The following is a 27522-nucleotide window of genomic DNA, read 5'->3' as shown; positions in this document are numbered from 1 at the left end:
ACAGGAATTTGGTAAAATGGTCCCTCATGACTTAAAGGTTAAGAACCACTGCTTTAAAAGAATTGATTGATGATTATTTAAAATTGTCGAGAAAACAACTAATTAGCAGTTGTTATACCATGTCATAAGAGGTTAACTGGTGGTAAAACGCCGTATTGGCTTTTTTAACAGTTTTAAATACATAAAACAGTCCTCCCCACCTCATGCTGAGTTTGTTGAGGCGGAGCTGCGGACGAATGTCCAACTAGGACAATAACTCGCGGCTCCGTTTCTTTGGGCTCTGGTGGAAACCGTCGGGTTTTAGTGGGTAGGTCCCGCCTGGCCGTCCCCCCCATAGACCAGTGGGATGCGCAAAGCATTTCCCGACGAAAAAAAAAAGGACTGTATTCCATGAAGCTAATATCTTTAGCATAGATCTTCATGCTGTATTCGCTGTGTCGCTCGCTCGCTTGGTGTAAGTTTAAACCGGTTAACCGGTTAGGTCGCGGGTTCGATATACTAAAGTGCTAAATATTATTTTATGTGCATGATGAACATTACATAAATTAAATTAATCGTAAGATTTGTTTGGCAATAAATTGCGCAGTGTAAAATTTCCAAGAAAATCAATTAAATAAAAAATCCAAGTTTCAGTCTTTTATCTTTCATGTAGACAGCGATCTATTAGTTTAGATAGATTTTATATAATATCATTGGCCTATACGATATTCTGAGTTATAATAAACAATAATACTGTAAAGTTTCATCAAAATCCGTTCAGTAGTTTTTGCGTTAAAGAGTAACAAACATGTTTACATCCAGACATCCATACCATACAAACTTTCGCATTTATAATATTAGTAGGATTAGTAGGACAACCAAAACAAAATTTACGTAGAGATGGTAGGGATTGTTTTACGGGATAAAGTAAAGGTATTAGATTAGTTATGTTATAATGTCTGTTGTATCGATGATGGGTTTTTTTGTAAAATAGCATCTATTACAGCATTTACAGCTAAATAATACAACAGTGTTTAGCTTGATACGTCATCTGTACATCTTTTATCTTTGTAGGTAGGACTTAACCCTTTATAGGGCACTGAATGTTAAAAATGGTTTACATTGCTTTTCGACCTTATCACAAGTCGATAAGGTTCAAAGTTAAGTGGCCTTATGTGCCAAATATGGCGAATGACGTTAATTGTTTCTGTTTGTACATTCTGTGCTCAGACCAATATTTTAGGTATTTATCAGTAGTAAATTTAATAGCAAGAGCTAGTTAGCTAGCTAGCTTTTCATCGGTCGTCAAAATTCCTTCCATTGAAAATTATCGTTACCTCTATTCATCTATTGTAGAAATAAATATATTCTTTAATTGCTTTATAGCTGCCTGAAATTCAAAGCAAAAAGTCAAAAGAAAAAACATTATCCTCTTTTATGCAGTCAGTCAGTAGCCATTTTTACAATAATTGGAATGTCGGTGTAATTTGACGGCCTAGGTATATTTGTCGGTATAAATTGACGCCGAATTAAACACAGCAAGTCTGTTACGTTATGCCACAATTTTGCTTAATCGTGATTGGTCGAGCGGTTGCTCAGGCTCCATTCTTATTGGCGCATAGAAAAAATATTGACAACGAGAACTAGAAATGTCGGCAAACGCCAGGAGATGGTGAACGCATGTCGGTGACGCGTTTTTTTTCGTCATAAAATATTCGATTCTTCAAGTGATTTGTTCCGTTTTGAGTACCATTCTGAGATATAAAATTACAGAAAAAAAATATTGTTTTGGTAAGTGACATTGTCTTCATTTATCATCAAATAGATCGAATAAATTGGTGAATTTGTTAATTAATTATGTTTGATTAAACCAGTCTTGTGGTATTATTGCGGTAACGACAACCAAACCGAGCAAGCAAAGCTGTGAACTTAGTTCCATTCAATCTGTGTGACTTCTGAGTTCTGACGATTATTACCAAGTTTATAAATAACACGTATATTCAGTGAATAAAAAAGAAATAATGCTAATAACAATGCACTAAAAATCCCATGCATTTCTAACACGTAAGTCATTTCTAGCTATGTGGTATTGGTGATCATTGAGTTGGCGGGAAGACGCCGGCCTACTTAAAGGTTATGATTTTGGTCATACGATGAAAAGAAATTGATTACCAGTTTAGTGTCTGTTTATTTTAGATAGATGACCATGACTTCCATGGAAGAAGATGGGGTGTCACCGGCGGAAGAGGTACCAGCTGGTAACCCTGAAGAACTGGCTAAAAATCCTACAGCACTAAAAGGTTGGAATAAATGCTAAAATAATAATAATAATTTATCATCATGGTGATATTAGTTTAGTACTATGCAACATAACAACAAAATCTAACTAATTAAAGTCGGCCGTTTGGTGTAGTGGTTCTAAAACGGACTACTATGCCGAGAGGTCCCGGGTTCGATTCCCGGCCGGGCAGAAATTGAAATGATGAATTTTAATTTCTGTGACGGGTCTGGGTGTTACTATGTATAATATGTATGTATTTAAAAAGTATATAATATGTAGTATATCCGTTAAACTAGCACCCATAACACAAGCATATTAATTGCTTACTTTGGGGCTAGATAGCGCTGTGTGAAATTGTCGAAAGATATTTATTTATTTATTAATTAATTCTCCTCAGAGGCTCATGAACAAATGGCAACTCTTGATGTTCTGGTTTGTGGCCAGTGTCATTCAGCGTTTCACTTCGTAGAAGAGTTCAAAGAACACAAAAGTGCAAACAATTGTACTGGGAAATCACCAGTACGGGATAGTGTAAGTATTTTTACATTGTGATTAAGATTTTGTTTTTGTGAATTGTGATTACACTTAGTATTTGGTAATTATTTCCCAATCTAGAATGAAAGCAAAGCACAAGTGTGGGCATTCCTCCTTTGGAAGTGTTCCTCAGTACGAGATGGATCCGTGATATCTTCCGATAATAGTTGGAAGCTGTACCAACAATGGTGCCGTATGGCAGAATCGCAACGGACTGCTTGGATTACTGCAGGATCTAATGTTCAGTCCTTATCCAAGTTCTCTCATGCTAAAGTGGTAAGTTATTTACTACATTTCTTTTTTTAATACTCCTTTCAATGGATTTATACAATATATTTCTCCTCTTTACATTAAAATGAATATTTTTAGATGGAAGTTAAGACTGATGATCAGCTTGTACCTGTCCAAACTCCTGTATTACAAGAAACTAGGAGAAGAGGAAGGCCAAGAAAACAAGTTAAAATTGTAAGCATAATTTGTACAGGATTTATATCTTATTAACTGATGAATTTGTTGACAATGATTGAATTAATTTGTAGGAAGATGAAACACAGCCCTCTGGTGAAGAAAGTGATGGTATGGCTAAACAAAAAGTGATTATCAACAAGACACCTCTTCAAAATGTTAAAAAGGTATGCTTCATACATTTCATTTGCATTGCATTTGGTGCAATGAATGGTGGTATACCACCGGGGTATTTTTGCCACATTCAACATTACTGCATACTTTCCATATTTTTGGTAAGGTGCAAATAAGTAGGACTTGATGTGCTAAATAGATGGATTTTCGAAGTTTTGGTATTTGCTAATTCTTCTTAAACTTAGGCAATGGAGACTATGATGGAGGTATAAATGTTCAGCAATGGACATCCTGTAGCTGAACTGAAATGATGATTTTTTCATTTTTTTTTATTGCATATCACATTACAAATACTGATTTTATAATAAAGAGTAGTTACTAGCAAGAACCTAGTATCTAACTCTAGAACCATAACGCTCAAGAGCGCGTTCCGCCTGAGGAGCGCATCACACGGCGCACGGAGCGCGAGGGTGCCGACTAATTAGATGCTTAAAACATAAGAGTAGACGCACACCGTTGATTTTTCGTCGGCCGATAGTTTAGTCCGGCAGTTAATCAGTATGGGCATGTATGGGAGTGCGCACACTACGCCGATTCGATTTGGCCGATTCTTCATACAAATTAAAATCGGGCACAACTATCGGCCAACTAAAAATCAACGGTGTCCGCCTACTCTAAGCAATGGAAATGAGCATATAACATCATCCCGATTTACTATTCTATTCTGTATAAAATAACTTACAAGAACCTAGTATCTAACTCAACCAAGCATATAAGTTGCTTACTTTGGGGCTAGCTGGCGCTGTGTGAAATCGTCCAAAGATTTATTTATTTATTTTTATCTGCATCCATAGGACCTGGACAAGGAGTCGGTCCGCAACGCGCAGGAGCGCGTGCCGCCCGAGGAGCGCATCGCGCGGCGCACGGAGCGCGAGGGCGCCGACCCGGCCGAGGCGGGCGAGTACGTGGTGGAGAAGATCCTCGCCAAGCGGTTCAACCCGCGCCGCAAGCAGTACGAGTACTTACTCAAGTGGGAGGGATATCCGCAGTAAGTGTTCCGTGCTGTAGAATTAGAATTATTTATTTGATAAAAAAGGTTCTAGCATAGTTCTAGCCCATAACACAGTGACTGAGGTATTGGAGCAGCACGGGAAAGTGGTTTTTGTTACGTCAAATGTCAGTGAGACTTATGATTTTGTATGATTGAAGACTGTCATAATATTATGTCAAAATCAGCCCTCCTGTGCCGCTTCCGTACCTCAGGCACTACTAGATACTACTACTGATACTAGACCTTTAGTATCATAAATTCGAAAGTAACTGGTACCTTTGTATGTTTGTTACTTTTTCAGTCTTAAACCACGGAACTCATTAAAACGAAAAGTTTTAAATGTATGAGGTCTATCTAAAGCCTGGTCCGTGAGCACGTAGAATCCCGTCCAATGACCCCAAGCTACCCATCCCTATCGCTCGCGCGTAATTATGTTGCTGTCGCGACTGTGCGACGGGCGCCCGCAGTGAGTGTGCGAACGCTCGCACACTCACTGCGGGCATTGGGGTCATTGGACGGGATTCTACGTGCTCACAGACCAGGCTTTATACTTTTAACTGAACTATCTCTACTACACCAAATGTTGATACTTTCGCCAGAATAGTACCTATAACTGACACAATAAATGCTTTATTGATTGATTGATTGTGCGAAGTCGATATTTTTCTTTATTTCGAGCTCCAATATCGCGATTTTATGTAGGCCGCCTTGTAAAAATAGGTGGCCACAATTTCTGTCTGTTCCTTGCACAACATGTTTAAATATTTTTCCAGTCCGCCTGCCTCAATTTTATCAGTCACATAACTAATATCAGAAACTTGATAATAAATGGCGTAAATTCCGATATGTTTAATTCAACAGCCAAATGGTAGCAAAATATCTTGGACTGAGATTCCATTATGCAACAGGAATGCATTACTATTGAGAGGTTCATCAATTCAGCTGCTTAGGATACAGTAACAAATGTTTACACACTGCTTCAGTAGGGTAAACGAACCATTGTTACTACTACATTCCCAATATTTAGTTCAACATATCCTTGGGCAGTTTTTCTTATTTATGTTATTATAATTGGCCAAAAAGATATTAATTAGTGATGGGCCGACTATGGTCTTTGCCGACTAACCGACTAGCCGACTAATCGGTTTTCAAATTGCCGATTAGTCGGCCGACTAATCGGCAATGCCGATCATTGTAATACCTACTTGTCCGGAGAATAATATCTAGATTTCTCAAAGAGAAATATAATATACATAATAATATAATAGAAAAATTTCTTGAGAAATAAGATTTCTTTAATAGAGAAAAAATAAAAAGCAACATTACAATCACCTAACAGTACCTAAGGTAGATGTCATAATTTTCGACGACAGAGGGGTCAGGGGAGGTGACAATATGATCGCCTCCTGCTGGGCTAGGATATTCTTATCGACGTCAAAATGTATGGGAAAAATTTACAAAATGTAGTGAGAACAGCTTATCGCGGCGCGCATCCTAGGCCCACTGATTCCTCTCCACCCTCCACGGTGATGGTCAGCGAGCTGAGGGCGTGGGAGTAGGTACCCCCGCCTGCATTGCACGGACTACCACCACCGTCGGGTAGGCAGGGCCCGCCATACAGGTGGGAAATTGCCGGTACGGACTGTGATAGTTGATGGCTTTGTCCGGATTCCCATAGTTCTTCACACTAAGGCGATCGACGGAACTCAGGGATTATATGTGGGTATTCCTCATCCTTCCGATGAGATGAGCCCCACATAATCTACCACTTCCCCGCAGGATAGGTATGCAATTCCTTGCATTTTTTCCCCGAAAAAAAAAGTGTCATAATTTTTATATGGACAAATTGCATAAACTTTACACATTTGTGATGATGTCCTGGTATTTTTAACATCTTAACTTTGTATGAATTTAGACCGATTGCCAAAATTTTAAATCAGGTGAAACCACTTTTTACTGATTTTTGCAGTCGAAAGTGGTTTAGATAAACGCCCTTGATCTACCTCATAATCATCTTGGTGATTATGAGTTTTATTTCATTCACTTATTTAATATTGTAATGCGCCGATTATAATCGGCATATTTTGCCGAATAGTCGTCACTAGTCGGCCGACTACAAATGATGCCGAATAGTCGGCTTTCCCGACTAGTCGGCGACTAGTCGGCCCATCTCTAATATTAATTGCTTACAAGATATACTTAAAAGTTTATTCACAAAAGTGTTAAAACTTCTAAAGATATTCACCGGCATTCTTTTAAGGGGCCAACATCAGTGACTTTACCCTACTATGGCCTGAAAAACAAGAATTTCATATGGGCTGCTACATTACAGTCTAGAAGTCTGAAAGGATAAGTCTTGTTCACAATAGTCTTAAAAAATTGCTTATAAATATGTTTGACTTTGACAGTGAGCAAAACACTTGGGAGCCGGTGGAGAACATGGAGACGTGCAAACATCTGTTGGAGGCGTTCGAGAAGCAGCTGGCGCGCCAGAAGGAGCTCAAGGCCTTGCGAGCGCAGCAGCAGCAGCAGCACCCGGTGCAGGTTTGTTGCAAAATAGATCCTATTACAACCACATAAGAATTTTCAATGGAGGGAAGTCAACCCTTACGCCCGTATTCACAAACATTACTATGAGGTCTCACAGTGCGCGTGGACGCACAGGGTGACGCACGAACCAATCACAGAGCTCTATTCAACGCTATGTGTTTAATTTGCTGCTTCACTTAAGCAAGCACCGTTTGTGAATACGGGCGTTAATTTCGAATTCCTCCTATGTTCTCCTGATTAATTTTGTTGCGGGTCCAATGATAGTTTAACTTTCCCCTGGGACAAACTTGACCTTCATTGGTTGGGTTTTTATGACGTTCAAGCTGTAGATCCTGGCTACACAGGAGTGTAGCGGTGGGAACGAGAGGTGGGAATAGTCCCGTAACCACATAAGAATCCATAGCGTTTATCGTGATTATGCTGTCTGTACATAGCAACTAATAAGCGCTCATTACGTCTCTGATAAAATGATGACAAAGTGTAGTTATTAGCAATAATTATCAATATTATTGTTGTAGGATAGGTAACAAAATTTAGAAATAAATTGACTTTCGTACAGATATCTTAAAAACAACAATTAATTACACAATTAACTTGTTTTTATACTTTTTAGGTGAAACAAATCAGCACACCTATTCCGCAAGTTGTGAAGCAAATTAAGAAACCTGAGAGCCCAGCATTGACGCCAACCGGGTGAGATTAAAATTTAACTACATTAGCAGAATATTTTTGTACCAAAAACCATTATTACAATGATTATTGTGTATCGTAGACGCCTCCAACGCACTAGTAAAGTGCGCGCTCTAGATCAAGTCAAGGCGTGGTGCGGCGCAGAGGACGAGCCAGCAGCCAAGAAAGTCAAGAAGGAAGTCTCTTCGGAAGATGAGGACTACTCAGATCCTGAAATACCTAAGAGTAAGTTTTTTTTATCTAATATAATTGCAGTTTCCATAATCTGCTAGTGCAGTTTGAACACACGCAATGTTATTTTTCTATTTTGTGTACTCATGGACAATTACCAATTCAATTAATGAAGTCGATAGAAACAAATTAATGAATTAAAAGACCAACAAACGCTTTTAGTCGCTATCAAACTTTCGACAAATATTTTGTGGATGGACTCGGACTTACGCGTCTACACTTCAATTGTTCCGTTCTCGGCTCCTCTGTTCAAATTACCAATTCAATTAAATGAAGTCGATAGAAACAAATTAATAAATTAAAAGACCAACAAACGCTTTTAGTCGCTATCAAACTTTCGACAAATATTTTGTGGATGGACTCGGACTTACGCGTCTACACTTCAATTGTTACGTTCTCGGCTCCTCTGTTCAGTTGCTCATCAGTAGTCCTAATTTCAGCCGAGAAGAAAATGCTGAACGGTCAGTCGTCACCCAAGTCGGCGCTTGACCCTGAGCTGGTCAAGTCGCTCGGCCTCAGCGGGAAAGGGATGCCGAACATCAAGGGCGTCATTAAAGTCGATCCTAAGCACATGCCGAATCTCTCCACCGGTAAATGTCCATTTTTGCTGGTAGATGTATTTTTATTGCTAATGTAAAATTCCGAAATAACTTCTTAAATTCCTTTACATGTTTGAGTGTGTTTTGTTTGCAATGCGTAGATGAAAGTTCGTATCGATGATAACCATTGTGTATTGTTTTGTTGTAGGGGTATACATAATGTCCAAGAGCTCAGGAATAATGAAGATTGACTCGCCAGGAAAATTAGGCCCCGGATTAAATATAGACCAAGATGTGATCAGGAAACAAATTTTAGCTGCTAAACAGGTATGTGATCTACTGTATCATGACTAAATAATAACATGACTAATTCAAATTACCAATAATAACACACTACTTTGTTTTAGCAGAAGACTGAAGAAGTTAAGAAGTCGCCAGTTCGCACTCCAAACACGCCACAAATGAGGAAAACTTACGGCTCGGCTGGACAGCAAGTCACTGAGAAGACAATAATCACGCCTTCGGGACAGAAGATCATTCAGCGCACAATACAGAGACCCTCCGCCGTGAGCCAAACGTCGGCAGACAAGTCGCCTGTTACCATATTAAACAAGAAACTGGTAAGTGTTTATTTTTTAAATATTTCCAAAGCTTTTATTGTCTATATATGATTTGTATATTGAATTGACATTCGCAAATGGGTTAGAAATTACGTTTGACAGTATAAATATTATTCCTCGCGCTCACGAGACCAAGATCGATGGTTCCACTTTCGAAGTGCGTATTTTGTATTCATGATCATCAATAGCCTGCCACTTTTGCAATTTCCATAACTTGTGCAAACCAAAGCTATTTGTGTTGTCGTTATCAATGTCAATGAATGTCGTTACTGATTTGATAGGTATATGAATGTAATTTTGCTTCATAATGCAAGTATGTTGGGCTTAGTTTGTCCCATGTGGTCTCTAACAAAATAATGGAAATAAAAAAAGAACTGGTTTTTTCATCACTTCAGCATTCTCGTGTCTCTTTAAAAATTCGACATTGGCGTAACCACCATTGAGGCCATTAAAAAAGAATAACGCCCGTATTCACAAACGATGCTTGCTTAAGTGAAGCAGCAAATCGAACGCACAGCGTTGAATAGAGCTCTGCTTCGTTCGTGTGTGACCCTGTTCGTTCCAGAGCACTGTAAGACCTCATAGTAATGTTTGTGAATATGGGCGTAATTAGGTTTTCCACCCAACTTTTTGAAATTCATTAGTATGTCTGTTATCGTTACCCCAGCAAAGCCAGAGCGGCGACAGTTTACTCCGGCGCGGCGGCTCAGTGCGCGGTCGCGGGCGCGGCGGCTTCGCGTCCGTGTCCACGGCCGCTGGCAACATCGTGCGCATCCGCGACAAGACGCCGCAGCAGCTGCTGGACTTCGACCAGGTCAGCCGCGCGCTGCAACACTCCCCGCGGACTACAGGCTTTTAGTCGCCCGATAGTTGGGCCCGATTCTAACTTGTACGAAGAATCGGTGTAATGTGCCCACTTTCATACATCTCCACACTGATTGACAGCCTGATCCAACTATCGGCCAACTAAAAGTCGGTGGTTGCGCCTAGGCTTACACATACCCCATGATGATGTATCACGGCGAAGGCGCGAGCGTTTATACCCGGACATGGACGTTTATTGTATATTCATTTTGGTTGCGGACCTGCGTCATTGACATTTATGTTTTGCTGGTTTTGTTTAGTTCGGAGCTAGGTAATTAGAGTGATCGATCATTTTATGTTTATGTTTCGCTCAGTTGTAAAGATAGATAATTTATTATTTTGAAGAAGCTTTTTTCTCATTCTTCATTCACTATCGTATATCATAAACGTCAACGCATACGGGAAGGTAAAAGCTTTGCGGTACACTCCTATTGCCGCGTGGCGGGCGGGGAACGCGTCATCCGTAACACACAAAGCGACGTGTCGAAAAAACAAACGACGACGTGCCTCGCGCGCCCCGCGTCGATTCGAGCGTACCTCCAACCGCCGCTACAGTTTGATACATCATCACAGTCGGACGCGTCGTCGGAGACGTCGGACGGCATCGAGGACCCGTTCCCGCGGGACCTGGGCCCCATCCCGCCCACGTCGCCCGAGCGGCCGCTGTCGCTGTGCCCGCTGACCGGCAAGCGCCTGGCGCGCGCCGAGGGCGAGCCCACGCCGCCGCCCACGCCCAGCCCGCCGCCCACGCCGCCGCCCGCGCCCACGCCGCCGCCGCACCAGGGCACCATGCTCATGAAGGTACTATTCTCTTTTTATTAGTCTTTGGCGCACTTCACAATCGACAAAAGACACAAGAGGACTATGCTGAAAAATGTCTCCGTTAGTGAGACCCTACAGTTTCAGGACCGGTTTCGACTTTTTTTCTCTCAAAGCTACACAATGTATGAACATTAAACGTTCTATTGGTATACTCGGTATAGAAGTCCGACTTTAAAGTTCAGCGTTTCTTTTTGTCACATTTAGGTGGAGATGTCACCGGGTGGCACCACCGGCATGCTCGTGCAGGGTGACGGAGCGCAGCCGTCGTTGCCGGTGCTGACGGATGACGATGGAGTAAGTAAATAGATGGAAAAAATTAATATTGCATGACACCATACAAGTTGGGTTCTATACACACTTGGAAAGTATATCTTCTATCTTCACCTAATCTGGAAATAAATGTGTCAAACTCAAATCAAATCTAAGCTATAATAGAGTTCTTCATCGCACCTTGCGCTAAGAGGGAATCACGCACAATCGAGTTATCAGACTGCAGACTACAGCAAACCGCAAGAAGATGATTAATGGCAGCGTGACATTTCATCTTTAACACTATTCATACTAACAAAGTTCGTGTACGCATTTTTCATACGAAGAGTGTGCACGCGTTAAGCCATTCCAGCGCGTGTTTTGCCCTACACAACAAAAGCGTAGCGTAAGCAAAACACGCGCTAGAGACTTAATACTTACGAGACTTTTGAACAGCAGGAGGTGAAGGTGGAAGCGAGCACCGTGAAGCAATTACTGGAGGAGGGCGGCGACGAGGGCGAGGAGGTGGGGCTGCTGCACGCCGCGCACCCGCCCATCATGATCCGCGGCGAGGACGGCGTGCTCTACCAGGTGCGCACACGCCTTTACTTTCATCATCATCATCATTTCAGCCACAGGACGTCCACTGCTGAACATAGGCCTCCCCCAATGACTTCCACATCGCACGGTTGGTAGCGGCCTGTATCCAGCGCCTTCCCGCTACCTTGATCAGGTCGTCGGTCCACCTTGTGGGTGGACGTCCCACGCTGCGTTTTCCGGTACGTGGCCTCCATTCCAGAACCTTGCTGCCCCATCGGCCGTCAGTTCTGCGTACTATGTGCCCAGCCCACTGCCACTTCAGCTTGCCTTGCCTTGCCTTTACTTTGACTTTCGTTTATTCTTTATTGATGTTGGCAATACACGTCGAGGTTGACTTGATTTGTGCCATTTTCAAGTTATAAATGAGACGTTACAAAATGGGACCAAATGGGATTGGGTTAATGATATAATGAAGGATGATAGATGATACCCCTTCCCACCCTTTGAGTCTCAGTAAAGTTGTGGTGCTTTACTGAGACATCATATGGACTACTTGAGAGAATCCGAAGAATCACGCTGCACTGTTTTGTTTCATTTGCCCACACTCATGCACGTTCACGAACACTAAATGGTTAATAATCCACATTAATAGTCGCCCAAACACGAATTTTATAAAATAAAACAAAACTGCTAACATGACGCTTCACATTCCCGCTAAGAAGTCAGACTTTCGTTTTATTAGGCTACACAAATGCAGCGTAGGACGTCCACCCGCAAGGCGGACCGACGACCTCATAAAGGTAGCAGGTAGGCGTTGGATGCAGGCCGCTACCGGCCGATCATTATGGAAATCATTAGGACAATGTTCAGTGGACGTCCTATGTGATTATGAGGCTATACATTATAAACAGAGCCGGGCGGTAAAATCGAATAGATACTAGCTAGCTTTTTTTANTTTTTTTACCAATAATACTTGCCGACGATTGACACAAAATTATCGAGCTGTATCGGTTGCTAGCGTGGTATTATTATTATAATCACCAACAATGTATTATGTATTCATAGGTTGCGGGTGAAAACGAGGCCGGCCAGACGCTGCTAGTGGCCGCGGAGGGCATGGAAGGCGCGGTGGAGGGCGTCGAGGGCGCCGTGGAGGGCGAGGGCGACGGCGTCATGTACGTCACCAGGGACGACGGACAGGTAAACTACATTTTCACGCGCCGCTGTGTGTTACTACCAGGTTTTTGTGCCACGAGAGATGCGCCCACTTATAGTGGACCGGTTTTGACATTCCTCCCTCAATAACATGCATAGATTCCACCCACTGATTAATATTAGTTTTGTAGTGACACTAATAACGCGAGCCCATTCCAATTAAGCCACGTCTGGAGAGCTGGAAATGTTTTCATCTCACTCAGTGTGCCTCATCCACAGTAGTGCACAAGTTGCGATGCTCGTTTCGGCACTCGAATCATTGGACACTTTATTTGAAATTTATTGTATTCAAAATTGTATTGCATTTCGCTTCGCAACTTGTGAAAACATTTCGCGATTCGAATGCGTCCTGGAGGACGAGGCTTAACGTTAGAGACGATCGCAGACGCTGCTGGTGGCGGCGGAGGGCGCGGAGGGCGCCGTGGAGGGCGAGGGCGACGGCGTCATGTACGTCACGCGGGAGGACGGACAGGTATGACACGTTATATTAGCATCTGATCCGCTAGTGATCTTGGTATGTCAAAGTTTACAGCATGATGATCCTGATTAAGTTTTTTATGTCGATTATTTGGTCACAAAAATGTAACTTAGCATTCAATGTAATTTATAGTAGTTTTTCAAGGCCTGCTTTATGCGAATGTGAAATTATTTTTATTTATAAATTGGTGTATTTATGTATTTGGGTTCTATGAGAAATGCACGAGGCTTCACAAGATTATATGGGTTAAGTTTTAAAGATGTTTGAGGAATCTTTTGGATAGCAATATAAAGGATTAATAACAAATTGAGGAGATTAAATACATACATAATAACAATTAAATCGCATGAAATGTCAAATGAGTAAATTAATGATACAGGTTAATTTCAATGTACCGTTCATGCAACCGTTTCTGTTATGGGGGTAGTTCACTGTTTGTTTGCGCTGGTGTCTACCTCACCTCTTTGCTTTTAAGTTCATGTTGGTGAAGGTATGATGGTCAACAAGGGACTGATCCCAAAATCAAAAATCCAAAAGTAAAGAAAAAATATTTTTCTTATTGTTCTATGAGGTAAAAAAATATGGTAGTATGTCATTAATCAGACCTCGCAACTCTAGATTGTTATAATGTTTGGTCTAATCCAGATCAAAAGTGTGCATGTAATCAATTCTATTCATAAAAAATGTTGTTATCTCGTACTTGTACCCATTTGTCGAATGAATATTGAAGTCGTATTCCGGTACACGGTATTTTTTGCATCAAAAAGTAAATTTTTGACATTAAAGCTAAGCGTCCACATGTCGGTATCGTACGCATCGGACGTATCGCACGCAACGGATCGTAGTATTATTTATATGTAAACTCATATAAGTGCGTCCACCTGTCCGCATCGTACGCATCGCACATCCGATACGATGTGTTTCGTACGATGCGTCCGTTGCGTACGATACCGACAAGTGGACGCTTAGCTTTACCGTACAGCTGTATCATTGTCAGTGTCATTGAACCGTGCCGTTTGCCGCAGGACGTGCTGGCCATCGACCCGTCGCAGCTGGCGCAGCTCATGCCGGGCGGCGCGGCGCCGGCGCTGCAGCAGGTGGCCGTGCAGGTGGAGGGCGAGCCGGGCGAGGACGCCACGCAGGTCATCGCGCAGCTGCTGCAGGCCGACCTGCCCTCGCCGGGTACGATACAAATAGAGATATAGACAGAAGCCAACTAATGCGCTGAGCTAGAAATGAGGGTTTTCGCGATTGGAAAATCCGCCAGATGGCAATACGTAGACGCGAGGTCCAAATGCTGCATGATTGGTTATTTTTGACATGACATTGACAGATATGTCAAAATCCACCAATCACGCAACATCTGGCGGATTTTTCAATCGCGAAAACCCTCATTCATACACAAAGAAATCAAAATATGTGCTCATTATCCACTGTGGTATCAGTACTGAACGTTCCAATAATCTTTAGTACTACGCAAGCAATGTTAACTGTTTGCATTATGACGTCGCTGCTGTCATCATTGCTTTCACGGGCAATGTGTTCTGTTTTTGGGCATATTGCTGCGATCCGACCCCGCCCCCTTGTCACTTCTCCATGTGATCTGTGGCCACAACACTATCTTAGCACCTACGGGACTATTCCCACCTCTCGTTCCCACCGCTACAACTCCTGTGTAGCTAGGATCTAAAGCTTGACAGTCAATAAAACCCCAACCACGGGGTTAACAGTTAACTAGACCTAGAACTAGACCTAGATCCTATTATAGAAATTATAGATCCAGTTAAATTATTATTTTAGTTTCCTTTGAACAAATAAATCACACCTCCTCTGAATAGTCTGTCGCGTCTGCTGGACGCTGACGAGCGTAATATGCTAGTAGAATGTTTTTACAATTAAAAATCTGTTGCAGGTGGCACACGGCGGGTAGTGCTCCTACTACCAGATGGAAGTTTAACGATGACTGAACTGGACAAAGAACAGTACGAGTCGATTACGGAGGCCGGTAAAGCGCAAGAATGAGACTCAATTTGAACCCCAGTCAGTTTGTGTATTTGCGACTGACCACCTGAAAGTGGTATGATAATAACCGCAAGCATATCCAGAGCTTCGAACGAGTTCACGTGGAACTCAATGAAAAGAAGGAGATCTTCAGAGATGATGCGGTTTCCACAATTCACACCATAAAATTAAATTATTATAAGTTGTGTAGATACAATTGTTAATACGACTTTAGTCTTACATAGAATTTTAATAAATTTACAATATCTCTAATTCGGGATATTGTAAATGTAACTAAAAATGCATCAATTAAGGTACTTAGGCTGAATTAAGTGTCACGCTGAGACTTCGGCACTTAGGTTGTCAATAAGAGTCGTTATGTATCGTGCTGACGTAAATGCGACAGCATGATGATATTACGCCGGTGCTTGAGCTCTACTAAGCGGTAGGTAGCGGTTTTCTGTAGGCAACAGCGCTCAATGGCGTTCATAGCAAGCAACTATACTTGGCTTGTCAATGCCAATGCTCAGCGTGTCACTAAAACAAGCCTTAATTCTTATCTTTTAATGGATATAAAATTAATATAGACTATTTGTATATAGGTGTGTTTGTCCTAGTATTGAGAGAAATGTGTAATGTACAGATTCAAAAACATGGATGATGGTGGAAGGGCATGTATTGATGAAGTAGAATTATGTTTTTATTATTTTGATGTAATTAATATTAATTGTAAAAGATTCTGCCAATTCAAAATATGTATATGCAAAACCTCCAAGGAGTGGTGCAGCAATCTTCGTCTAACCAACATCTCAAAAAAGCATCAACTTCCCCAAATGATTTTTAATTCAGTATCGTTTTATAATAGGTGGGAATTATTAAAAGGTTGTGTTTGCGTCAATTTAATTACAGTTGTGTAATCTTTACAACCGTGTTTGTGGCTACGGGAGGCGAGCATTTTGTTTCGTTATCCTCCTCATGACATATCAATGTATGGAGAAATGTTATCACCAGTCGTTCACAAAATCCGGGATACAGAAGTACTTAGTTTGCTGTAGCTTGACCTACTGTCGTCTGTACACATTCAACTTTGTTCTAATTTCGTGTAATATTATTGTGAAAAGATTTTAGCATAGAATTAGAATAGAATGCATAATTATCTTTAAACCATTATCAAAAATATAGTCCTTATTTATTTGTGTCAAAACAATGCAAAAGCCTCGTTTGAATTCGTTAACATAAACAGAACTAATATAAATATAGTTTTATAAGTACATTCCGCCAAAAACTCATGCACAAAGAGATTATTGGGTTCAGGGTTTCTCAAAGTTGGGTACGCGAACCCCTAGGGGTTCGCCATTTGACGTCAGGGGGTTCGCGACAAGATTTACGTAATAGTGGCAGAATTTAGGTTGAAATATTGGCCAAAATTACTCGTAAAATTGACTCCATTTGCAAGAAACAGGCACACCAATCACATATTAAAAAAATACATTTCTTTGGCTCTTTATTGGTAGTTTTTTTATTGAAATTAAAACCTTATTACCAGACTGCGCGACACAAAGGAGTGGTAAGGTGTTTATTTTTCTTCAATAGTTAATTTTATTATTTTCTTTGGGCTTAAATAGCTAGTTAAGGGGTTCGCTGTCTCTTGGAAACTTCAAGGGTTCGTGGAGCCGAAAGTTTGAGAAACCCTGGGTTATGCTATGCTATTGTTTGGTACCTACTGTATTACATATTATGAAAAGTTATGTTCGGTCGCACTGTCTCTGTAAAGCCGGGTCTCCAGCGCGTGTTTTTCCCTGCACAATCAACAAAAACGGCTTATTCCACTATTCCCCGTTGACAATCCCCGTCAACGTTACAATAACGTTAACGCCAATTGGAGCTTATAAAACTTATAAAAATAAAATTCTAATATAACGGGGATTAATGAACTTGTTAGTTCATTATTCCCCATTATAAGCTCCAATTGGCGTTAAAGTTATTGTAACGTTGACGGGGATTGTCAACGGGGAATAGTGGAATAAGCCACAAAAACGTCTCAACATTAAACAAACTTGTCTACTCAAAACATTGGTTTACTACACATTTTAGTTTGCTTCAACCATGTTTTTGCTTTCCATACTTGGTGGAAAACACATACGTAGTGAAACAATGTTTTGTGTAGACAATTTTGTTGAATGTTGACATGTTTTTGTCGATTGTGTAGGGCAAAACACTCGCTGGAGATCCGGTCAAGTATTAAATTAGCATGTTCTTTTACGTCAAACGGCTCTACACGGCCCCACGGTCAGTCCTAAATGCCGCTTCCCACTCACATAATTTACTAGATGAAAAACTAGACAGTGAGTTGTCACGGTTATTACAGACAGTCTGCGCTCATTCATGAATCAGTGTAGTGTAGTTATAATCATTATTATTAATTTTTAAGACTTGGTTCTTTTATTTTATGTGTAGTTATATTATAAATAAACTTTATTTACTATAACAAAGCGTTTTATTTACTTACATGAAATACCTTGTATGACTAAGATTATGAAATAATAAGGATAGCAAAATCTGATACTCTCCCTCCATCTTATAGATGGGTAACTTATGATGCTTGGCTGAGGCCCGCATCATAGATTAAGTACACCCATCTTTCAGATGGATTGAAACTTAATAATTATAATAAATATCCTTGGGTACTGGATAAGGAATTTTTTTTTAAATACATAAAGTATGGCCAACGAGAAGCGATATAGTTCCAAAATACTGGACTGTCCTATAGATGACATTGACAGTGGGGCGCCACCGTCAATACCGGATCGCTGGTTCCGATTTTTGCCATGTTGGAAATCATATAGTTGAACGATGGTAGCGCCCCCCTGTCATTGAGTTTGGTGGGACAGTTCAGCGTGGGTCATCTATACCAAATGTAAACAAACCCAATGTCATGGATGGGTGAACCCGTCTGACTTTGACATATTTTATTTTGGTGGGAGACCGAGACATTAACACAAGATGGGAAGAGTATTGTCAACTCGAAAGTCGTATCGACCTTTTGTATCGCTGCTAGTTGGTCGTACTTTACATTATATTATACATAGTAACACCCAGACCCATCACAAAAATTAAAATTCATAATTTAAATTTCTGCCCGGGCCGTGAATCGATCCTGGGACCTCTCAGCATTATAGTACGTTCCGAACCACTAAAGCCTGGTCCGTGAGCACGTAGAATCCCGTCCAATGACCCCAAGCTACCCATCTTTATCGCTCGCGCGTAATTATATTGCTGTCGCGACTGTGCGACGGGCGCCCGCAGTGAGTGTGCGAGCGCGACAGCAACATAAACATAATTACGTGCGAGCGATAAATATGGGTAGCTTGGGGTCATCGGACGGGATTCTACGTGCTCACGGACCAGGCTTTACACCAAACGGCCGTCTGGGCCTATATTGCGGCCATGTTCCTTTCCCAACATCGTGTACCTAGAACACCTTTATGTATGCCCGGTCCATAGTATATACGTCAATGCTAAAACTGATGATTTGTCAGATTGTTGTCAAGAATGTCAAGTGTCACTTTCAAAGACTAGTGTTTTATGACCTACGATGTTTGTGGATTTTACTCTATTGACCAATAGTAAATCGTCTATCTAATATTATTACCAATAGTGAGTACTGGATGTGTCATGTTAAAAAAAACCCTCAGGCCATAATTACACCCTAAATTTCATCATAGTCAGCTGGAAGAAAAGTTGGAGAAATTACAAAAACAAATCTTTCGAAACCTAATGTGAATTAATTTTGTAAGATTAATTCATAATTGATTAAAGTTGGTTGCCTTTTTAACGGAAGTCGTCAAATGTAATGTATAATCATTAAATATATCTTTATCATTCAAGAAAAACCAATTAAGCATCCAGTGTAAATCTTGAAGAGTAGAGATCTAGACAGCAAAACGGCAGGCAGAAGCAGTATGCGTCGAGCCCGCGAAGGCTACCAGTATCAGCCAATACCTCGTGCTCCTACCGACGATGTTCTTGAACACGAAAATGAAAGGATGGCAGAAGAACTCAGTGGTAAAATAAGTACACTAAAGCATATGTCTATAGAAATAGGCAATGAAGTCCGATACCAGGATAAAATATTGCGAGGCCTCGACGACGATGTTGACAGGAGCTCTGGCTTCCTTGGGAAAACTATGGGCAGGGTGCTGAAGCTGGGAAAGGGCAATCATAATTACTACATATTTTATCTGTTTTTGTTCTCAATTTTCGTTTTCTTTTTGCTCTATATTGTTTTGAAGTTTAGGTGATCTCAAAAAATGTTACAGTATGAATATTGCCCCGAATTTTCATTCCTTGATTATGTATATTTATTATTTACTTGTAAATAAAGTGTAATACATTTAACTACTTAAATTTTTATTATAAAATATATCATTTAATAATTACCTAGATACTTACTTTACAGTAGTCAAAAGTTGTTCTCTACACTAAGGGAATAATATGAAATGAGAGGTTTCTTTAAATGAAATCATTTATTGTCCACATGGTATGCTATATAATTCCTTCAACGTATTACAATAATCTTCTCCAAGTGATTCATTTATTGATATTCTTATCCTGCAAGGTGACTTCAACACTGATGCACAACTTATAGCAATATGTTTCAGTAGTGCAGTAACACCGCAAGCGTCCTGCATTTTGGGGCAGTATGCATTTATATCATCTAAAATTATTGTAGACGGAATATTCTGCCAATCGGGTAGAGATGACAAACTTTCTATAAGAGACTCAATAGATTTTACATATAGAAAACTTATCATTTTCATGTAATGTTTGTTAACCAAATTCAAATCTTGAGATAATTGAGGCAGCTCATCCCATTCGTCGTAAAGAATGTATAGTACTTTTCCTTGTTTTGCATATGTTATTGCATCTCCAAACAAATGTTTTCGGTTTGTAACTGAGTCGGCAACGTAAAACACAATATTAACACTGTGACTTTCCATGACACTGAGGTTTTAATAATTCAAAGCAAGCATAGTAGTATGCTTCCTTTGTATTGTAATGTATGTAATTTCGTTGTTTAATTATGTTTTTTTTTTGTTGTTTATAAGTACAAAAAAAACTTAATCACGTAATTTCCCTAATCTGTTAGGTTCCAGGTCCACTGCTGCTTTGAGCAAATTATCACAATTTACTTTCTGCACTTTCTGGCTGATAGAAACGAAAAAATACAAGTTTGTTCGTTTTTATTTGCATAATCTGAGTTACACCGCTTCGACCAAAGAATACTCATACTCCAAGAGGCTTCGACCGTAACTAAAAAAAAACTAATAAATAACGACGCCAACTGATGCTTGTTGTTGTTGTATGGAGTTTGATTGACAGATTTTTGACGTTTGTCAAAGTTAAAGTAAGATGGTGCAACCCAGCCTTAGTGATGTACCTAATGCCTAACCTAGTCTTGGCTATCGATAAAATAGTAGGTACTACATCTCAGGGACATTCAGGGGTATTAAGTGTTCTGTGTTCAGGGCCTCCTAACCTAAGACCCAGACTTGAAATAACAAGAAAGCCGTCAAAACATGAACCGTGTTTTATATTGTACGTCCTCAACTCAATAATTATGCAGAATGAAAGAAAGTTAACTATGTGAAGCGACCGATGGACATCATAATGTGTGCATAAATAAAGGCAGGCTTCCCACTAAGTGGACCGACGAATCTGGTGATGGTGAAGGTCATGAGAAGTTATACCTGGATGCATGCAGGCAATGCAAGAACGGTATTTGTGGAAATCGTATGGGGAGGGGCCTTTTTGTCGGCCGTTTGGTGTAGTGGTTCGAAACGGACTACTATTCCGGAGGTTGCGGGTTCGATTCCCGCACAGTACAAACATTTGTGTGCATGAACATATTTGTTTGTATTGGACTGGGTGTTTTCTATGTATAATAAGTATGTATTTACAAAAAAAAAAAAAGTATTTAAGTATGTTTATATCCGTTCTCTAGTACCCATAGTACAAGCTTTGCTTAGTTTGGGACTAGAAGCGCAGTGTAAAATGTCCAAGGATATTTATTTATTTATTTATTTATTTATTTTTCCAGCAGTGGACGTGTCATTTGGCTGAAAAGAACGAACGATTTTGAGTCGTCCAAATTCATCGATGCGTCTTTCCGTTCTATACATGGCCAGAACGCACCCATAGGAAACTGCTCGTGTATATTTCGGAGTGCCTGTTTATAAATCTGTGACTCCAAACTATACACGAATTTTGCGTACTGATCGTGTATAGTTTGGAGGAGCTTAGTAAAAAAAGTCATCTCCAAACTATACTCGATTAGTTTCTACTACACCACTTACACTTGACTAGAGTGTGTTTAGTTGATATTGATTTAGTAAAATTCAGTAAAATATGGAACTATATTTAAAATTACATTTATTTGATATTATTACATAAAATATTATTATTTTACTGAATCTATAATAAATCTAGATTTTTAAAACTATTGTAAGTGGTTTTTGAAATTAAATTGATTAGGTAGATTTCAAATTAAATAACAATTTAATTAATATGAGAGAGAGTGAGAGAAGAAAGTTCAACGCGCATTAAATACAATATTATGCGAGACTTTAAATGCTAGGTTTGTATTGTCGGCTTGCCGCAGTAGTGTTCATACTGTTTTTTTACAAAACGACGAGTCAAAGTGGAGTGTAAGTAAAAATCGTTCAAAATTTTAAGGAAATATCATATTTTGATTAACTTTTGTGTAAAAACTGCAAGGATTCTGAGGGTTTTAAGAATTGGGGTGGACAGCAGCACTACTTAAGTTGCCGATACAAACAAAAAAACTGAAGTATTTGAAAAATTGTAGTCGTGGTAATGTAAAATATCATAAGGGGTGTCAATTTTCGACGAATTTCGTAATTTATTGTGTAACTTAAAAAATAATTGAGATAGATTTTTTTTCTTATTTTTCCTAAAGCAGTCATGACTATGTCCACCCTGCGGCGCCGGCTTATCCTTGAATTTTGGGACACGTTGTATATTGATGTATTTATGTATTTGGGTTCTATGAAAAATGCACGAGGCTTCACAAGATTATATGGGTTAAGTTTTAAAGATGTTTGAGGAATCTTTTGGATAGCAATTTAAAGGATTAATAACAAATTGAGGAGATTGACATTAAGCCTAGGCGCAGACCACCGATTTTTAGTTGGCCGATAGTTGGGCCTGGTTCTAAATTGTATGAAGAATCAGCCGATACCAAATCGGTGCGCACTTTCATACATCTCCACACTGATCAACAACCCGACCCAACTATCGGCCAACTAAAAGTCGGTGGTCTGCGCTTAGGGTAAAACGTAGTTTCGCAACGCAATTCAATCGCATGAAATGTCAAATGAGTAAATTAATGATACAGGTTAATTTCAATGTACCGTTAATGCAACCGTTTCTGTTATGGGGGTAGTTCACTGTTTGTTTGCTGGTGTCTACTACTACCTCTTTGCTTTTAAGATAATTAAGTTTGTGTTGGTGAAGGTATGATGGTCAACAAGGGACTGATCCCAAAATCAAAAATCAAAAAGTAAAGAAAAAATATTTTTCTTATTGTTCTATGAGGTCAAAAAATATGGTAGTATGTCATTAATCAGACCTCGCAACTCTAGATTGTTATAATGTTTGGTCTAATCCAGATCAAAAATGTGCATGTAATCAATTCTGTTCATAAAAAATGTTATCTCGTACTTGTACCCATTTGTCGAATGAATATTGAAGTCGTATTCCGGTACACGGTATTTTTTGCATCAAAAAGTAAATTTTTGACATTAAAGCTAAGCGTCCACATGTCGGTATCGTACGCATCGGACGTATCGCACGCAACGGATCGTACCTTCAGGTTCAGAATGTCCAATTCCCAAAATGTCCAACGGTTTCAAAATGTCCAACTCCCGGAATGTCCAATTCCCAAAATGTCCAATTCTCAAAATGTCCAATTCCCGAAATGTCCAATTCCTGAAATGTCCAGTTCCCGAAATGTCCAATTCCCAAAATGTCCAATCTACTATTATGATGGGTTTGTTAAATAAGTCCTCATAGGCTTTCTTAAAAATGTTTCATAAATAACCATAATAATATTTAAATTTAAATAATAACAAATTATTATTTCCTTTTTAGGCCAAAATAAAAAAATATAAATAACTATACATACTTGTACGAGTATAAAGTGCAGTAGCTACAAATTTTTTCTACGTACTCTTTGCAAATAATACAATTTTTTTATGTTTATATGCCGATTTTGCAAAAACTAAACGCATTTGTACAGAAATATATTATTAATTACTAATTTTTAAGAAAGTCTATGAGGACTTTTTAAAAAAACCCATCATAATAGTAGATTGGACATTTTGGGAATAGGACGTTTCGGGAACTGGACATTTCAGGAATTTGACATTTCGGGAATTGGATATTTCGGGAATTGGACATTTTGGGAATTGGACATTCTGGGAATTGGACATTTTGAAACCGTTGGACATTTTGGGAATTGGACATTCTGAACCTGAAGGGGATCGTAGTATTATTTATATGGAAACTCATATAAGTGCGTCCACCTGTCCGCATCGTACGCATCGCACATCCGATACGATGTGTTTCGTACGACGCGTCCGTTGCGTACGATACCGACAAGTGGACGCTTAGCTTTACCGTACAGCAGTATCATTGTCAATGTCATTGAACCGTGCCGTTTGCCGCAGGACGTGCTGGCCATCGACCCGTCGCAGCTGGCGCAGCTCATGCCGGGCGGCGCGGCGCCGGCGCTGCAGCAGGTGGCCGTGCAGGTGGAGGGCGAGCCGGGCGAGGACGCCACGCAGGTCATCGCGCAGCTGCTGCAGGCCGACCTGCCCTCGCCGGGTACGATACAAATAGAGATATAGAAGCCAACTAATGCGCTGAGCTAGAAATGAGGGTTTTCGCGATTGGAAAATCCGCCAGATGGCAATACGTAGACGCGAGGTCCAAATGCTGCATGATTGGTTATTTTTGACATGACATTGACAGATATGTCAAAATCCACCAATCACGCAACATCTGGCGGATTTTTCAATCGCGAAAACCCTCATTCATACACAAAGAAATCAAAATATGTGCTCATTATCCACTGCGGTATCAGTACTCAACGTTCCAATAATCTTTAGTACTACGCAAGCAATGTAAGCTGTTTGCATTATGACGTCGCTGCTGTCATCATTGCTTTCACNTGAGCAAATACGCGCGCTGTTCGGGATTCCTTATGTTATTGTTGAAGGATACACTGTTTCATGTTTAAAACGGTTTACTGTTAGATAAAACAGAAATACATTAAATTTGCGTATAGTTGCTCTGAGGTGGACGAAAGAGAAAGTGACAGAGACGCGAGGGGCGACGGCGGGGCCGAGCGGGCGCGGGCGGTGGGGCACGCGGTAGTGATGTTCTTGTGTGAACACGCGCGATATTGTTTTTCTGTAACAGACAAAATTCCACGCGAGCGAAGCCGCGGGCGCACACTGGTTCAAGAAACGATAAAAATGGAATTAGCGATTTACTCACTTTTTTCGATGGTATCATGACGTGTAGAATGTTATAAAAAACGTTTTGTTTAAGTTCTATTTTTCTGAGAAATGCATAGTTTTTGCTATATTACATGTTTTGTGTTTTATTTGTATGAAACGTTTCCTTCACGAGGCTCTTATTCAAAATGTTAAAATTTGTTAAAGATGACTACTTATAGGTTTTAAAGAGTTATGCTAATAGAAGCTAATACAGTAACAACTTTGTCCCAGTGCGTCCCCGTTTAGGATATAAGTGATATTTTCTAAGGTACGAAAAAGTATACAAAATATATGGATATAAGGCAACTTAATGATAATTTATTGATTTTCTAAAATAAAAAGAAGCTAACAATTCTTCCAATCTTAATCTTTTATTATTCAACATCATCATCAAGCTAGTTCATTAGGAAGAGGAGATTTTGGACTCGCACTCATTTTTGGTCTTATTGTTGATAAAAAATGATCCGAAGAAATAAGTTTATTATTTAAAATATCACGATTGGTCACTTTTCGGTTAAATTTACGCGTATGATTCTCTCTGATCTTTCTAAAATCTTTGTTCTGCGATTCTGTAGCTTCTTCCGATAGTGCTCCTATTGGCATAATATCTAAGTGCTTTATGATGTCACCTCCATGTATAAGAAGCTTATGCATGCTGGATGGTATGTAATACCAACCGTATAAACTGACGAACAACTCAGCGGTTTCCCATCCACATTGAGTGAGGTTTTGGTGGTTTATTTGCTCACCGGAAGCCATAGCCCATAATAATACAGACAACCTAGCGATTAGATCTTGACTAACTCCAGTGATGTTGGATGTTTTTTCTGGATCTGCAAAAAATCTACCCGCAGTATTTCCGTCGTTTGTTGTTCCAGCCCCTTGCTGCACAATATCCTATTAGCAATCTAGTTTCATCGCTTCTCGTTTCTCCATAATTGCTTTTTTATTTCCTCTTGCTGTCCAAGTTTTAAATTCTAGTCTATAAGCAATGTGTACTATAGTCTCCATAGCCCGTATCCATGCGTGCAATGAAGATAGGCCATACTTGTACATATCGATATTTAAAGATCAGTTTTAATTTTGTTAAATTATTCATGACAGTTGGTTTTGCTTTGCACTTAGATATTATGCCAATAGGAGCACTATCGGAAGAAGCTGCAGAATCGCGGAATAAAGATTTTAGAAAGATCAGAGAGAATCATACGCGTAAAAGACAATGCCGGAAATTGGCGTCTTTTTTTTTTCGCGCGGCCATCGACCAAACTTTGTTTTTTGATTACAAAATAGTGTAATAAACCAAACTTACTATGACATGTATACCTCTAAACTCAGTCTGAACTGAGTTACGAGCATTAGAAGTTTGATGATTTTCATACTAGATTTGCATTTTGCGCGCAAAGTTCTCTAACAAATTGCAACAAAATAGTGAGATTGTATGTGTAAACAAACAATACCATCCATTAAAGGCTCCAGACATCAATATGGAGCAGAATCAGCGCAATAAAAAAATAGCGCAATATTTTGTTGCAATTTCTTACAAAACTTGCGCACAAAAAGCAAATCTAGTATGAAAATCATCAAACTTCTAATGCTCGTAACTCAGTTCAGACTGAGTTTAGAGGTATACATGTCATAGTAAGTTTGGTTTATTACACTATTTTGTAATCAAAAAACAAAGTTTGGTCGATGGCCGCGCGAAAAAAAAAAGACGCCACTTTCCATACAAAATCTGGCATTGCCATTTAATCGAAAAGTGACCAATCGTGATATTTTAAATAATAAACTTATTTCTTCGGATCATTTTTTGTTAACAATAAGACCAAAAATGAGTGCGAGTCCAAAATATCCTCTTCCTAATGAAGTTAAAAATTTACTAGCTTCAAATAATGATGAAACTTTTGAGTTTATAGATGTTGATGATGATGTTGAATAATAAAAGATTAAAATCGGAATGATTTTTAGCTTCTTTTTATTTTAGAAAATCAATAAATTATCATTAAGTTGCCTTATATCCATATATTTTGTATACTTTTTCGTACCTTAGAAAATATCACTTATATCCTAAACGGGGACGCACTGGGACAAAGTTGTTACTGTATTAGCTTCTATTAGTACAACTCTTTAAAACCTATAAGTAGTCATCTTTAACAAATTTTAACATTTTGAATAAGAGCCTCGTGAAGGAAACGTTTCATACAAATAAAACACAAAACATGTAATATATCAAAAACTACGCATTTCTCAGAAAAATAGAACTTAAAAAAAACGTTTTTTATAACATTCTACACATGATACCATCGAAAAAAGTGAGTAAATCGCTAATTCCATTTTTATCGTTTCTTGAACCAGTGTGGGGCGGAAAGCTAATATGTAATAGAAAGAGAGGTCAATAAGTCAAAATGACTAGCATGCAACTACTCACGTATAAATTGTAATCACGCACTTATTACAATACATACATGATTAGTCCGTATGCGTACTGGCGATGTATATTTTGGAGGAAGATCACTACAAAGTATACGCGAGCAGTACGCAGCGTATGCGTACTGGTCGTGTATAGTTTGGAGGAGCTTAGTAAAAAAAGTCATATCCAAACTATACTCGATTAGTTTCACACCCTTGCGTTCTGGCTATGTATAGAATGGAAAGACGCTTCATCGATACTCCTATTACAGCACTACACTGTGACAGCTAATAGTGCTGTCAATGGTA

General features: G+C 39.6%; 2 protein-coding genes across 9 annotated transcripts; both read left to right on the top strand.

Moving 5' to 3' along the window:
* The first annotated feature begins 1666 nt into the window (after positions 1-1666).
* Chro (chromodomain-containing protein chromator) lies at positions 1667-16743 on the top strand. 8 transcript variants are annotated; one of them, XM_028305585.1, is made up of 21 exons: positions 1667-1770; positions 2176-2279; positions 2658-2791; positions 2876-3070; positions 3164-3259; positions 3334-3426; positions 4228-4421; positions 6833-6968; positions 7588-7667; positions 7747-7889; positions 8336-8485; positions 8643-8761; positions 8845-9054; positions 9722-9868; positions 10492-10719; positions 10945-11034; positions 11446-11580; positions 12595-12729; positions 13130-13216; positions 14248-14404; positions 15135-16743. In XM_028305585.1, the coding sequence occupies exons 2-21, from the start codon at positions 2180-2182 to the stop codon at positions 15242-15244; spliced, it is 2739 nt and encodes a 912-aa protein (XP_028161386.1). In that variant the 5' UTR covers positions 1667-1770; positions 2176-2179; the 3' UTR covers positions 15245-16743. The 8 variants fall into 8 exon arrangements, with proteins under 8 accessions (XP_028161386.1, XP_028161393.1, XP_028161372.1 ...); XM_028305592.1 differs by having other exon boundaries at positions 8842-9054; positions 11449-11580; XM_028305571.1 differs by having other exon boundaries at positions 8842-9054.
* A 2185-nt stretch (positions 16744-18928) lies between these two features.
* Positions 18929-19624, top strand: Bet1 (blocked early in transport 1). The gene has a single exon (XM_028305635.1). The coding sequence runs from the start codon at positions 19186-19188 to the stop codon at positions 19522-19524; it is 339 nt and encodes a 112-aa protein (XP_028161436.1). The 5' UTR covers positions 18929-19185; the 3' UTR covers positions 19525-19624.
* The last annotated feature ends 7898 nt before the right edge of the window (positions 19625-27522 follow it).

This window comes from Ostrinia furnacalis, unplaced genomic scaffold (genome assembly GCF_004193835.3).
Source record: "Ostrinia furnacalis isolate ACB-3 unplaced genomic scaffold, ASM419383v2 OfSCF0183, whole genome shotgun sequence".
In the NCBI taxonomy this organism is placed as follows: domain Eukaryota; kingdom Metazoa; phylum Arthropoda; class Insecta; order Lepidoptera; family Crambidae; genus Ostrinia; species Ostrinia furnacalis.
This window is presented reverse-complemented; position numbering and strand designations above follow the sequence as displayed.